At 43.0% G+C, this 15536-nt stretch overlaps 1 protein-coding gene across 3 annotated transcripts in view; it reads left to right on the plus strand.

Moving 5' to 3' along the window:
- The window catches only part of TECRL (trans-2,3-enoyl-CoA reductase like), a 769360-nt gene that overhangs the window by 337862 nt on the left and 415962 nt on the right, over positions 1-15536 (plus strand). For all 3 annotated transcript variants that reach the window (XM_078677590.1, XM_078677589.1, XM_078677588.1), the window contains exon 3: positions 6725-6775. In XM_078677590.1, coding sequence (XP_078533716.1) covers positions 6725-6775 — 51 coding nt within the window. The remainder of the gene's footprint in view (positions 1-6724; positions 6776-15536) is intronic.

A 15536-nucleotide genomic window follows, 5' to 3' on the forward strand; every position in this document is an offset into this window, starting at 1 on the left:
TAACATGCTTTAATTAAATGAAGAAGTTGAATGCTATAATCATAATGAGAAATATTGTAGGCCTGAAATGTTTTAGCATTGATTTACACGTACATGTCTGGGCTGAGAAATGTTGCAAGCCTTTTTAGAAGTCTATGAGAGTTGGGTTCTTGGCGGCAGATATCTGTCTGCAACAGGAAAGGGGGGATCCAATTATAAATGAATGAATAGAGGTCTGTTCAGTAGACGGCCCAGACATGGAGGAGGGTTCTGGAATGTTTAGGGGGTATCAGCGGGCCGGAGAAGAGCCTGAGAAGCAAGGTCAACTCTAACGTCTGAGGCCCAATACAAAGCATCATGGAAAAAGCCTGAAGCTACACCACATGAGAGGCGTTTCGCAAGGGGCGTCTCAAATGTTGTTGACTGTTTTGTATTAGGGACAGCACCCCTGGGTGGAGTTAGAGCAGATACCTGAGGACCCTTTAGAGAGCGGATGGGTAGGCAGAGAGGGGTCATGACTGGAGAACTATAGGTTTTCACCAAGAGACTTAGAGTGGGTGACTTCCCTTGGGGGTCATTCACTGCTGACACCTTTGTTAGGTTGGGGTTTGGTTAAGTAGGGATACCATCTAGAGCAGGGTAGGGACAGCCTAACCTTTGCGTTTTCCTCCAACCTAAATGAAGGAGAGATATGCGTCTATGCTGATAGCTTTATTATTCTTAGAACTCGTGTTAGTGATTTCTGTTGCTCGTCTGAGGGCTTTCCGAGAGCACATGTATGTAATTGGACCTGTGTATCTCGTGAATCTCATTCTGAGATGCCTGTATTTGCAGCTTATCATATCTTTACAATAAACCTTTGAAAGCTAGAAGTTGTTTGTGATCTTTGGGAGCAGAGTCCTTTATTGGGTGAACTAACTTGGAAATAGGTGCACTTTCTTTCCTCACAGACAGGCAACAAAGGTTCAGTCGACCAGATCGAGGTTTGGATCAATAGATATAAGGTATCGATCAAAATCTCGCCCTTTCAACACCATTAGGAACTACTAATTGTAAATAGTGTGTGTAGGGGTCCCTTCCAAATAGAGGTTCTTTAGGAGATGTACCAGCATTTTGTAACTGAAATAAGGATGCAAAACATAAAAATATGTCCAAGTCACAGGTTGAGATGGTAAGGGATTCACAAAAGGGCGGGGGCACCTGTGGACCACTTCTCTTTTGTGAAATATAACAAGTTAATTGTTGGGGAGCAGGGATCGGTCCAAAAGATGATAGAGCTCTACATTCTCTATCATTCTCCTGATGTTCATATGAAAGTATCGATTTACTCACAACCCAGAGAATATTTCAGACAATTGCAAGCTGTATTTGTAATTGTAGAACAAGGGAAAAAAGGAAAGAAAGTCTCAGTTTTCACACTTAAAAGATGGGTTTAAGACTAGATTAGTCAAGCAAATGTGTTTTCAGGAATCTCATTTGCATCTGGCAAATGTTTGTCTAGAGCTATGACTGCTTCATAGGCTGGAAAATAAGGTGCCTGACAGAAGTGTGAAGAACAGCAGTTGGGGCACCTCAAAATACTTTTGTTCATTGTTATTTTTAGGCCAATCAGCATTAGGGTGGTCATCCCCAAACCTTTTGCCTTTACCCTCCTACTTTGCTGAATTTATTTTTGTAGGCCTTAGGACTCTGTGCACTTTACCAATGCTAACCAATACTAACGTGTTTGTGCTCACTCCCTCAAACATGGTACAGTTGGCTTACACTTAATTGTCATATTTAATTTACTTATAAGTCCCTAGTAAAGTGGCATACCATATACCCAAGGCCTGTAAACTAAATGTTACTAGTGGGCCTGCAGCACATATTGTGCCACCGAGTTAAAAAATGTTCCATGTCTCGCTGTGCAGCCTAAATGTTGTTTTAAATTGCCAAACCAACTTGGCAAAATAACCCCCTTGCCAAGCCTTAAACTCTCCTTTTATTACATATATGTCACCTCTAAGGTAGCCATTGGCTGCCCATTGGGCAGAATGTTTCATATTTAAAAGGTTGGACAAGTACTTTTAAGGTTTACATGTCCTGGTAGTGAAAAACTGCTAAAATTCGTTTTTAAATACTGTGAGGCCCAACTCTCCCATAGGATACCTTTGGGTTTACCATTTAACCTTTTGAATGCTATGGGGATTTTTCCCCTGTGCTGGAAAATCATGATTACCATTATTCATGACGAGCTGGGCTCGTCATGAGCGTAGCAGGAGGCTACTGCATGACGAGCCCAGCTCGTCATGAGCGTCGAAGGGGTTAACACATGTAATAAGTGCTAACCTTTGTTGGGGAACCTGAGATTGAGAACGGGTAAAGATTTCATGTTTGGAGTCTGAGAAATTATAATTTGAAATCCTCTTTAATGACAAAGTCAGATTTTCAGTTACAATTTATGAAATGGCACATTTAGAAAGTTTAAAATGTTCTGCCCTATTTGGTGCCTTAAGCCTGTTCCTGGGTTTATTCCACCCAGAGAGGCACACAATAGTGGGATTAGGTGTGCCTGAATGGGCCATCACAGGCAGGATGGGGGTGGAGCTGGATACAGGCCTACTTGCAACTGAATAGATTGTCCCCTGCCTTCACACAAAGGATGTCACCACTGTATTGTTTATGCACCAAGCTTTGAGCTACCGCAGGGGATGCAGAAAACTTTAAGCACTTCAAAGGGTATTCTCTAGAAACTTTTCCTACCACAAAGAAGGCACTAGATATTAGAATAGAACCCTCAGACCCACTCTTCAGTTCACGTTCTGGACATGCGGAAGGACTCTCAGAGGACTGCCTTCTGCTGTGGCCTCATGTGTCCTTCAGAGGACTGCTCTGCTGCCTGAAGCCTACCTTGAGCCCACAGAGGTCTGACAAGCTGCTTCTTGAACCCAGGACTACCAGAGTGACTCCAAGAGCTAGCTGGTCAACTGAGTGAGTCCAAACCCTCCAAGTGGTGCCGCTCAACTCACAGACCCTTGTGGGTCATGTTAAATGGGCCCAGATTGCCAGAATTAAAAATTTAGGACTGAGGGCATTTTTGAGCAGACTGGAAGCAAAATGCTTGTTTATCCATCCAAGGTGCGTGTTGGTCAGTCGAATTTCGCGACAGCTCTGGCTACCATATTCTCTGCAGCAGCAAATCCTTTTCATCGGTCCTCCCCATAGCTGTGTGAATAAGCTCCTGTCTGAGAAAATGGTGATTACCTCTGTGGCCTTTAACAGTAACTTATACATATGACTAGATACGGATTTCAGTGAATAGCACAACTAACCTGGGAATACAATTTGATTCACACACACATTTTGAGGCACATATAAACGCAGTGATTACTGGCGAGGACATTAATGAAAGCATATTTGAAATCTTTTAAAATGTATTTTTCTCAAAGGTTAAAAAGTCTACATTGAGTATATTTATGCTAGTCTTTTTAAAGGCAACAATCAATACAAATCCAATAAAACACCAGCTGAACTGGATCACCTGTATGAATCAGAGACATAACAAGACAAGCTAGGATGCGTTTGGCTTAAAAATCCCACACGATCTTGAGAAACGACCCCACCGGCATGTAGCTCAGACTTCAATAATGCTGCAGCATGTATATTGCCACTAAGCCATCCATGGTGCCCATCCTAGACATTTCTCTCTGAATAGCCAGTGGGCCATGTTTATCAAAAAGTAACACAGCACAGTGCAGCAAGTCACCTTGCTGTGCCTTGTTACAAAGAAGGGGCAGGAATGTGCCGTATTTATTGCAATAGAGCACATTCCTGACCTTTCCCAGGGCTGGTGCACAATGTGCTGTCTAGCGCCAATGCAGGCACCCCTGCACCCACCATGGTGAAAGGGTGCCTGCATTGCAAGCAGGGTTTTTTGTGCAGGAAGGGATGTCTGCATGGACAAAAGCAATCCCTGAGCTATTTTCCTGTTTCTATGTGTGCTAATATTTCTCCTTGTTACGCCTCCCCTGGGAGGGCATAGTATTTTGGCACATTTGCAGGTCAACTAGTAATGGTGAATGTGGGAATGCATCACAATCCATGGGTGTTGCTTGGGAACACCCATTCAGAGTCCATGGAATGCTTCTCTGGGGCAGAGCAACTCAGTGACGAAATGTTTGCTGCGCTGCATTACTTTGGATTTATCAAGCCATTAGGGCCACGCAACAGGGCTTGCGTGGCTTGATAAATTGCATCTTAGGGGTTGCTTAGCTTTTGCACCATGTTGTGTGGTGGAAAGGTCATGCAACCTCTTGATAAATATGACCCTAAATGCTTTCATTTCTCTTTCGGGTGAGCATAATATATGAACAAGGAAATGGGGTACAGACCAACAAGGATATATTCATGGGCATTGAAGAGAGGTTAGTGATACTGTGGGAGTACAAAGCATCTTCTATATCTACTCATTTTGGTGATGAATACTGAGCTTAATAAACCTTTTTGGTCTACTTTTTGGGCACGTTAAGCTTCTGCCTCAGATACGATAAAGCCAATGCCGCATTTGCTTGGCGAGCATAATACTCTATATGACTCGCAATATTTATAATGTTTTCCTTAATTGGAACTAAAAGCAACTTTACAGAATTCAGAAAAGTGAGTCAGGATGCAACCACCACTAAATATATGACAAAGGATGTGTGAAATTTGCGTAATATTTTTTTGGTGGCCTTCAGTGTCCAGAGATATAACATTTTGATCAACTTCTGCCCTCATATTTGCTTATACCCCGAGTGTCCTTAGTGGCAGGGTAGTTGGCGGTTTTCCACATAGGGCAGTCTATGAAGGGGTGGAGGCTCATGGTTTAAGGCGTTAAGGCTAGTGGGTGGTATGTGGAAGCGGGAAGAGCAGAGCTACAGAGTTGTCAGCACCTCAAAATAAGGTCATATTGGAACTGATACTTGGCAAAAAAATGTATTCGAAGGCTTACATGTAAATCAGACTGTAATGTATAGAGAGAATAGTCCATTTGACAATGTAATGGGGGTGACCTTAAGGGTGGGGGTGCAGCAGAAAGTGAAGGGACGAGTGGCATGTGGGAGCTTGAGGCACTTTTCCTATGTGCGGATCTGCAGGGAGAAAAGCAAGAGTACCAGTGGCTCAGTGGCCCATGGATATGTACATGAAAAGTGGACTTCTACCACAAGCATTTTAAGACTTGAACTTAAATGTGTAAGGTGACTTAAATGTTATAGGGGCTATGGGAGGTTGATCAATACTAATCAGGGAGAGGTTAGCATCTGAGTATTGTACTTTGGAAATGAGGGGGAATGTGTGAAGCCTACATCTACACAGTGGTAGAGCATGGGTTGCCAGAATCAAGGATCCTTCCACTTTTCTTTTAAAATCTTGCGCCCCTAGGAATGCCCCTAAAGATGTTGCTCTCGGGGAAATCGCCCTTCTGCCCCTGTCACCCCTTGCAACGCCACTGCACATACCTGTGTGTCTGGCTGGTCTGCATATGCACGAGCGCATCAGAAGTAGTGCAGGATGGTGGTCTATGTTGCATTGGAGAGGGATGGTTAATGACAAATGCTCCTTTCTTAAGATTCTAATGGTCCCTGTTTATGAAACGTCCTTAGTAAGCAACAAGCTCGTATCACTATAAGCAGTAGGTTAGGATGTAGAGTGAATGAACATCTATGTTAGCAAACAAATAACATGGGAAGGTAATTTGCTGCCCACTCAGATGCTTCTACCAATGTATCATGATGAAAGGAAATGGAGTCAAACTAAGAATGCGTTTTGAGAGATGTATTTGAGATGCAGCATTATTCCTAAAATGTCCCTCCCCCCAGTCTCCATTTTCCTGTTGAACATGCTCCGGTTCCAACACATTGGGTGCTGCCTTTCCTTTATCAAACCTTCAAAGCATTAATACTGAATGTTAAAGAGGTTGGATATTTAAAAATATAGCTTTTTAATTTCTATCTAAACATCCCCCAATGATGACAGTAAGTGGAAGGTATGTGGCAAAAACATGTACTAAAATGTGGGAGACCAAGCAAATTCATATGAAGGGAAACAAAGGTGAGAGCAAGTATACACAGAGCCCATGTGATTTCATGAAGTTATAGAACACTTGTTGTACACACCTAACAATTTAAATTAGAAGATTTGACAACAAGTATTGACAGTATACACAAAACAGTTCTTTGTTGCTTTGGCATGACCAGAAACATACATAAGTGCCTTCAACATTCTGCTTGCTGTCAACTCATAACACAGTGGGCTGCTCTAAATGCATATATGTGGGTCCGGTCCTCATTTTGCCATTGGTCTCTAGCTGCACCTCACTGATGAGGCTGAAACATGCTAAACACAGGCAGGGTCTTGTGCTCTCAGCTGGAAGATATATTGCCTGGCAGTTCATTCTGGAGTAGGAACAAGTCTGGTATGCATGTGGCTGGTCAATGTCTGGAGTGGTATAGTGGGCAAAAAGCAATCAACCTTCATGTAGCCCTGAGATCATTATTAGTGGCCGAGAATAATTGTTGCATCCCACCCTCCACTTTTTGTTTTTTTATATGTCAAGGCACATCAAAGGTGGTTATGCAAGCATGAAAAACAGCAGCAAAACACTCACCTGTGGTGTTCTGGAAAAGTTACAGGTCATAATACATAGCTGTGTTTTTTTTGTTCATTTCTTATGTAGTAATGTGTGTAAAAGGGTTTCGTGATAAGTTTATTTTTTCTGACTCAACAGGTCCTGAGTGGTATCCTTCTCGCATTGGCCTTCGACAAGAACGAATTACAAGTAAGTCATTATTTGCAAGGATTGAACACTAAATGGCTCAGTGAAGGTTTTAAGAGAAAGGTAACTTCGGAGAGTTAACTTTTTTGTCCTAATGTGGTTTGTGACAAATTAGCAGCATAGTTGGTGCTTTTATCAGTCACTTTTTTAGTAGTTATTGAAATATCTGCTGCTACTGCAACACTTTTATAAGTGGGAGCTGGGCTCGGAGTCTTGAGAACAGCATACCATTTAGAGGAGTACATTTATAAGTATAACAGTCATATGCACATGTGGAGTATACCTGGTAAACGTGAATATACTGCCATGCTACACATTCTGTCAAATTTATAATTTACGATGTAAAATGCAATAAAAACTCCTGTGTGTTTTTTGCTCACATGTATTATTATTTTTAGATAGCTGTGAGTTACAGGGATGTTTTTCACCAAGGGGTTCTGAGAGACATCAATTAGGCAACAAGAGCGAACTCTGAGGTGAAAATATCTCTATTAGAAATGGGGTCTCTAGTTGGCAGAGGTATGCACCTTGTCCAAGTAGGGACCACAATCCTAGTCAGGGTAAGTCAATTACACAACATGAACTAACCTCTGCTCACTCTCTGGTAGCTTTGCACAGAGCAGGCAGACTTAACTTAGGAGGCAATGTGTAAAGTATTTGTGCAACACTTAAAATAGCAAAACAGTGAAAACATCACAGAAAAATAACGCACATCAGGTTCCACAAATAGAGCTTAATCTACTGAACAAAACAAGACCAAAACAACAAAAATCCAAAAAGTAGATTTCAAGATATGAATTTTTAAACAATAAACAGGTTTGTAGTGCTCAGAAACAAATAGCGCCAACCGGGTCTATCTGGTCATGCTTGACGGTCTCAAATCCACGGCCGACCGTGATGGAGCTTGGGTGTGATACAGGGACCAGCCTTGGCCATCTGAACAGTACTTTGGATGCATCAACATCAAGGGTGATGCGTAGAGCAAAGGAGGAGATGCGTAGCTGTCGATACCACAGATGTAGGTGATGCATCGGTTCCGAGCTGCGCAAAGTTGAAGATGCATCGGGAGGCGAGTTGCAATGGACATTGGGGAGATGAAGGGGCATTAAGCCGCTGGGTTGTAGACAATTCGAGCAGCACAAAGTGATCCTTTGGTGAAGAGCTGCGCAAAGTCAGAGATGCGTTGGAAACAGGGGGTGATGCGTCATGCCACTGGTGATACAGTGTCTGCAGTTTGAGCAGAAGCGGTGATGTGTCAGTGTGGAGGGAAATGCACTGGCTCTGATTGGCGCAACATCGTCGATGCGTGGAATTTTCAGAAAACAGCTAGAAAACCTGCCTCCAAGGTCCCAGGACTGGATTGGCACCCCTTGCCAAGGCAGGACTCATAGTTGGCAGACTCCTGAGACTCTAGCAGGTTTATTGGAAGTCTTTGATGTCCCTGAGACTTCAGAACAGGAGGTAAGTCAGCAAGCCCTTGGATTACCTTTGGTTCTGGGAATGTGGAGATGCAGGCCCATTCCTACTCCTCCCAGGCAAGGAGGACAATAGGCAACAGGGCAGGCACAACAAAGCAGGAGTCCAGGAAAGTCCAGCAGAGTCCAGTAGAGTGGCAGTCCTTTCAGCAGTACAGCAGCCCTTTTCCTGGCAGAATGTATGTCCTCAGGTCCAGAAGTGTATTAAGTTGGTGGTGTCAGGGTCTGTACTTATACCCATTTGTGCATTTGAAGTGGAAGAGACTTCAAAAAGAGTCATTTAAAGTGAACACGGTCACCTGCCCTTCGTGCCATCGCTCCAGACTCACTACAAAGGGGTATGCAGCTCTTTGTGCAGGGACAGGCACAGCCCATGCAGGGGCAAGTGTCAGTTCTTCCCTCCCATCCCAACCAGGATAACAATCAGGATGATAATGGCCCATCAGGATGTAGATGGCCCATCCAGCACACCTAAGGTCCCTTTGTGTGGCTGTCTAGAGGGAATGCACAAAGCCCAGCTGTCATCCACACCAGATGTGTATTCAGAGACAGGCAGAAGGAACAGAATAGTTAAAATAAGTAAATGCCAACTTTCTAAAAGTGGTATTTTCAGACATGCAACTTAAATTCCAACTTTACCATATGTTGAGATGTTAAAATTGTGAGTTCAGAGACACCAAAGTTGAAATATCTATTGTTTCCCAATTGTCAATTACACTTACAAAATGTAATGAGGTTATCTCAGTGTTAGCCTATAGAAAGGATAGGCCGTGCAGTAGTGAAAAACGTATTTAAAAATGTTTCACTACCTGGACATGTCCAATGTTTTAAATACACTGAACCCTGTCCTTGGGACTGCCCAGGGCCTACCTTATGGGTGACTTGTATTAACAAGGAAGGTATGGGCAGGGCAGAGGGTTAACTTACCAGGTCTAAAACTATACCCGCAGACTCTGTACTGGCAGATCTGAGACATGTTTAAAGGGCTACAGAAGTGGGTGGCACAATTAGTGCTGCAGGCCCACTAGTAGCATTTAATTCACTGGCTCTGGGCACAGGTAGTGCTCTTTACTATGGACTTATAAGTAAATTAAATATGCCAATTGTGGATAAGCCTAATGGTTCCATGTTATAGGGAAAGAGCACATGCACTTTAACACTGGTCAGCAGTAGCATTGTGCCCCAAATCCTGAAACCAGCAAAAATGAAGTCAGCAAAACAGGAGGTCAGAAATAACGCCAAGGATGCCAGGTCTACCAATCCCCATAACTCACAGTTACCAATCTGTAATTTTATAATATGAATGGCCCCCAGAATTATCTGCACCTACCTATAACTGCTAGGCTAAGGCAACAGAGTTGTGTGGGAGGCAGACATAATATGGCCTTGCCTCCCTGTACCAAATTGGAGGCACATATCTTATCTGCCATCTATAACCAACCCATGTCACCTTGCCTGCCTTCTTCTCCGCTGCAGCTGTGCTTTCTGCTTTCAGTAAAACAGAGAAGAAGCATTGTTCTGACAGGCTGTTGGAGAGCCCGGTCTGCCTGTCCTTGAAGGCCTTCATGACTTAGCAACAGTGAGTAATGAGTTTCGCTATCAACTGTTGCTACTTTACAGCAGGAAACTGTAAAGGGTTGCTTGGGAAGCCATGCATAATATAATTATTTATCAACAGAACAGAGCGAGCAACATTACAATTATTTTTGTACCTTTGCCACTTACTTTAATTTAACTTAATTGCGCAAACAGCTGTAATCGTAGAAGTGGCTACAAATGCCAATATTGAACTAATTTACCTGTAAGCAGATTGTGAGTATGAGAACTAATGAACACACGGATGCCTATTACATCATGTGTTTCAATAGACTTGTTTCATATGTGCTAATTGCAATTATTTACTCAGGTACATAGCAAGCATGGAGGGAAAGCCAAACGCCAAATAAACTAAGCATTATTAGTGTTTATGTTAGGTTAGGTTATGTTATAAATTTATGCAGCGCACGATTACCAGAGGTGTTTTGACGCTAGCAAACTGAGAAGCAGACAGAGGGATTAATCAGTGAACAGCCAGGTTTTATTGGCTTTCCTGAACAGAGTCAGAGAGGGAATATTTCTGATGTTAAACTGGAGGGAGTTCCAGAGCATGGTGGCTCCCACCATAAATCTTCTATCACCCCAGTATGATTTAAAAACTCTCTGAGAAAGTATCACTTTTGCTCCTTGTGATCTCAAACATCTGTTTGGGGAGTGCCAGTGCAGGGAATGTCTCAGGAACTTAAGGCTGGTCCCGTGAAGTGCCTTGTATGTAATACACAGGGTCTTAAACTTGATCTGCTTTTTTATTAGCAGACAGTGCAGACTTTGGAGATGGGTTCCCACTAACTGGAATTTGGGTATCCCCAGGAGAAGTCTAGCAGACGCATTTTGGATCATTTGGAGCCTTTGCAGTTGTTTCATTGGTATGCCGAGATATAGCCCATTACAGTAATCTAGTGTGGAAAGGACTAGGGAAGTGACTACAGTTGTTCTTCTTTCTGTGGGAATCAGAGGCAAGATCTTCTTAATGGCTTTTAGCATGAAAAAGTAAGACGATGAGACTGACTTGACTTGGGCTTCAAAGTCTAGTTTCTGTTCTATAATCACACCCAAGTTTTTTACTTTGGGAACCGGGAGAGGCGCTGACCCCAAATCATTTGGCCACCAAATATGTGACCATGTAGGGAAGAATTTGCCGAATAGGATCACCTCAGTTTCCCCGGAATTTAATTTAAGACAGTGCAAGCTCATCCATGAGCTGACTGCTGTCATGCAGTCCCTAAACCTGTTTACTGGCGGTGATGTATTTTTGGTAATGGATACCAGAATTTGGGTATCATCTGGGTACGATGTTAATGTCATCCCAAAAGATCTAACAAGGGATGCAAGTTCTAAAACATAAACATTAAAAAGAGTAGGACTCAAGGAAGAACCCTGTGGAACTCCACAGGGAAGTGTGAAGGATGGAGAAGTCAGATTCCCTAAGGCCACGGATTGTATCCTATCCTCAAGAAAGGAAGATATCAATGTCAATGCCTTTCCGGGGATGCCAATGGAATTCAGAGTTTTTAGCAAGGTTTTATGATCTACCGTGTCGAAGGCCGCCGACAAGTCAAGCAACACCTGGGCTGCAGTGCCCCCTGTGTCCATGACTGTTCTAATTTCGTCAGTGGCCTTAATCAGCGCTGTTTCAGTGCTGTGCTCTGATCTGAATCCAAATTGAACCTCATCCAGAAGGTCATGTTCATGTAGATATATAGTCAACTGGTTATTCATAACTTTTTCTGCCAGTTTGGCTGCAACTGGAATGCAAGAGATGGGCCTATAGTTGCCTGGATCCAGTGCATCAAGATTGGCTTTCTTTAGAAGAGGTAATATCGAGGCTCTCTTCCATACAGAAGGAAAAATGCCTTCTGTCAACATAGAGTAAAAAATGGAAGTGGACTTTTTTAAATATCATAGGTGGGAGATGATTGTAGGGGGAGCCTGATCTTATTTTAGAGATAAGAATCATTATCTCAGCTATAGTTACTTCTCTAAATTCTACAAGAATGGGGCCATTGGGATGTGATACCCTTGAAGTATTATAATTCATCAAATTTGAGTGTGCCCCGTTATCAAAGAAGGTGACAATTTGCTCTACTTTATTTTGAAAGTGCTGGGTCTGGTTGTTGCAGAATTCCTGAGAGTAGTTGCTCCCTTTTTACTAATGGGGGGAGTGGACAGTTTGGTCACCACCCTGAAGAGCTTTTTGGCGGAGCTTTCAGCCTCCTTAATTTCCATAGAGAAGTAGGTAGCTTTTTTCGATAGGATCAGTTTTAATAGTCAGCTAGTACGAGTTTATATTTCCCCAATTCCTGTTCACTATAATTACTTCTCCAACATCACTCCTGTCCTCTACACTCCTGTTTTTTTTATGTCTAAGTGTGTTGGTGAACCAGGGGGCGGATGGAGTAGTCCTATCGCTTGTGGGCTTTTAAGGGGGCCTAACAAGTTGGCAGTTTCTGTGAGACATTCATTAAAATGATAGGAGGCTTGTTCAGGTTCTTGTGGACCTTTTGTAAGTGTTTGGGTTAGCTGGTGGTTGAGCTGGTTACTATCGACCTGCTTCCAGTTCCGATGTAATCCTGTTGACTGATTGAATCTTAATTGGCCCTTGACTGGGTTCTCGAGCTCAAATATATTAGCGCTATGATCTGGCAAGCACTGTTGTTGGATTTGCTTAATCCCAAGGGCATTATAGTTGGTAAAAATACCATCCAGAGTGTGACCGGCCAAGTGTGTAGGGCCTTTGACCCTTTGATTTAGCCCAGCAAATTTCATGGTATCAATTAGTGCGATGGTATTTGCATCTGTGTCTGCCTCAAGATGATAATTAAAATCACCAAGTATATATTTTCCAGTGCATAGGTTTCGGGTAATGTGGTAAAAAAGACAAGGAACACATTTTTCTATCCCCCTGGAGGATAATAAACTAGCATTCCTTTGAGAGGGAAACAATTGACAATTTTGAAACTAAAAGATAGTAGCTCACAGTCCAATGAGGGGATAGGCTCAAATGTCGCTGAGTAGGCGTCTTGATATATAACGGCGATACCACCACCCTTTTTATGCTTCCTGCCATGTCTGAAGACTGAATAGCTTGGGGGCACCGCCATGCAGAAGTCTGGACCAGATGCCTGGTCGGCGCATGTTTCGGTAATAAAGAGCAGATCCAAGCCCTGAGCATCAATAAGCTCAGCAATATCTAATTTGTGTTTATGCAGCGATGTACTATTTAGAAGTGCACCCCGGGGTGCTCGCTTGTACTTGGTGTTATAGCTCCTACGTGGCCCATTATTCCAGTGCAGATTGTGTATAGATAGGCTACGGTTTAGTTTAAAATCACAGTTGTTGCACTTCAGTGGCCTGTTTGTATCTAGACTTTCAAGGAGAAAGTGTGTGTAACTTCCACCCATATTCGTTGAGGAATGATTTAGCCTCCTTAAGTCATAACTTGAGTATGCAGTGCAGCAGCCAGCATTTCTGACACTTGGCGCGAACTCAGCACGGGTGGCCGCAGACGGGCTTGCCTTTGGTGCACCTTCGGCGCGCCTGCGGAGCGCCCGTTGTGCGCATCTGCTGCGCGTCTGGCGTATCATGCTGATTAAATAGTGGCAGAACTAGACCGCGACCCTTCCAGCTGGAAGTGAGTACAGCCTTTAGGGGAGGAGTTGCGTCTCTCAGCTCAAACGGCACGAATATCAGCAGCAGACCGGAGACTCAACCCAAGCAGAATCGTGGTAACAACAGAGATAAAAGGTACGGCAAATAAAATGAAGGATTTATGCTAGAGTTCAGCTTTGTTAAATTCCTTAAATTTAAAACAGCATGTAGCACCTACAAATATTGCCCCATACACTGTGAAGGCGATAACCCTCACCTCAATCACTCTTCAGGTATGCTGCGCGTCCGGCGTATCATGCTGATTAAATAGTGGCTGAACTAGACAGAGACCCTCCCAGCCGGAAGTGAGTACAGCCCTTAGGGGAGGAGTTGAGTCTCTCCGCTCAAACGGCACAAATAGCCACAGTGGACCGGAGACTCAACCCAAGAAGAATCGTGGTCACAACAGAAATAAAAGGTTCGGCCATTAAAATCAAGGATTTATGATAGAGTTCAGCTTTGTTAAATCCTTACGTTTAAAACAGCATGTAGCACCTACAAATATTGCCCCATACACTGTGAAGGCAATAACTCTCACCTCAATCGTGCTTCAGGTATGTTTACAATAATATTCTAGGAGCACTCTCAGCAGTAAGCTCCCACAACTTTCCCTTTTTGGTCACTGATATTCCTGCCTTTAAGTGAAAAAACCATTATGCCTTGGTTGGTAAAGCTCTAATTACCTGATCAGCCCCTCGTAGTACATCTGCTTGGAGAATTGACACTGCCAGCTCAGTGAAATGCCAACTTGGGATGAGCTCCCCTTCTGTAGCTATCTTGGGGATTGTACCAGAGGCGTTGAAGGCTCCCCAAGGAGAGAGAAGACTTTTGGGAAGCTCTGAAACATCCAGAAGCTGATGGGAGCAGCACAGACTGGCAGAGATTGGTGATCGTTGACCTTTCCAGAGCACAAAATCAGCAGCAAAAATTGGGTGAGTGAGGTGTATGCAGTGGGTCTTCACCACTCAAGCCCGTTGTTGAGACAGGTAGCCTACTCTGTTCAATCTCAGTGGGAGAAGTAAATGGAGAATGTATGAGGGCATTCATATTTAAAAAAAGCGGTTTTCAAGCACAAATATTTAAATAGTTCAACTTTGTAAAAGTACATCTTTCAAGTGTTTTAGGTAGCTTTGAAGAATTGAGACCGTAATTACTTGTTTATGCCTGATTCATGGAAGGAAATCTACCACCTGTTATATCTGACCATTAGATTTATAACAGAGACTGTCTTTGCAAGCCATGAAAAACAATTCACTGCTGGTGATGATACAAGTGTTGGCTTTATTTACAATGTATGTACCTAAACAAGATGTAACCTTCGAAGAGTAACACAATGAAAATCCGATAGCCATACTACAACGCACTAATGTCCCTGAGAGATATACTGATACAAAGTTGACATTTATGATTATTTAAGCTTGCCAACCTAATTTTCTTTTTGTATGTTTACAAAAATCTGAGCTCAATAAACTTACCCAGCATAGAGGAAACGCTTACATCATTAACAATTGGGTGATTGTAGGACGATATCCCAACTTTCTTACATCATCTTATACCACATCCTCTGTCTGTGTGTAATAGCCTTCTTGTAGATCGGTAAATTACATTGTGCATTACGTTTTCATTATGAGTCTTCCACTTGTGCCTCAGTGTTAGACCTGTCATCCTTAGGGATCTCTTACACTAACGTTTTGCATGCTTACCTCCACTTTTTGCTGGATCTTTTTGCTGACCTTAGGACTCTGACGACTTTACCACTGCTCACCAGTGCTAAAGGGCATGTGCTTCTCCCCTAAACATGGTGATATCGGTATATAGATGATTGGCAATTTAATAAGTCCCTTGTAAAGTGGCATACCATATCCCAGGGTCAGTAATCTAAATGCTACAAGAGGTCCTGGAGCATTGACTGTGCAACCCTCATAAGTAGCCTTTCATACCTGTCCATTTCGAGGCCTGTGAGTGTAGCTTATGGCCACTTCAACTTGGCATTTTAAACCACTTGCCAAGCCTTAAATTCTTCTTTTATTACGCATAAGTCACCC

This window comes from Lissotriton helveticus, chromosome 2_1 (genome assembly GCF_964261635.1).
Source record: "Lissotriton helveticus chromosome 2_1, aLisHel1.1, whole genome shotgun sequence".
In the NCBI taxonomy this organism is placed as follows: Eukaryota; Metazoa; Chordata; class Amphibia; order Caudata; family Salamandridae; genus Lissotriton; species Lissotriton helveticus.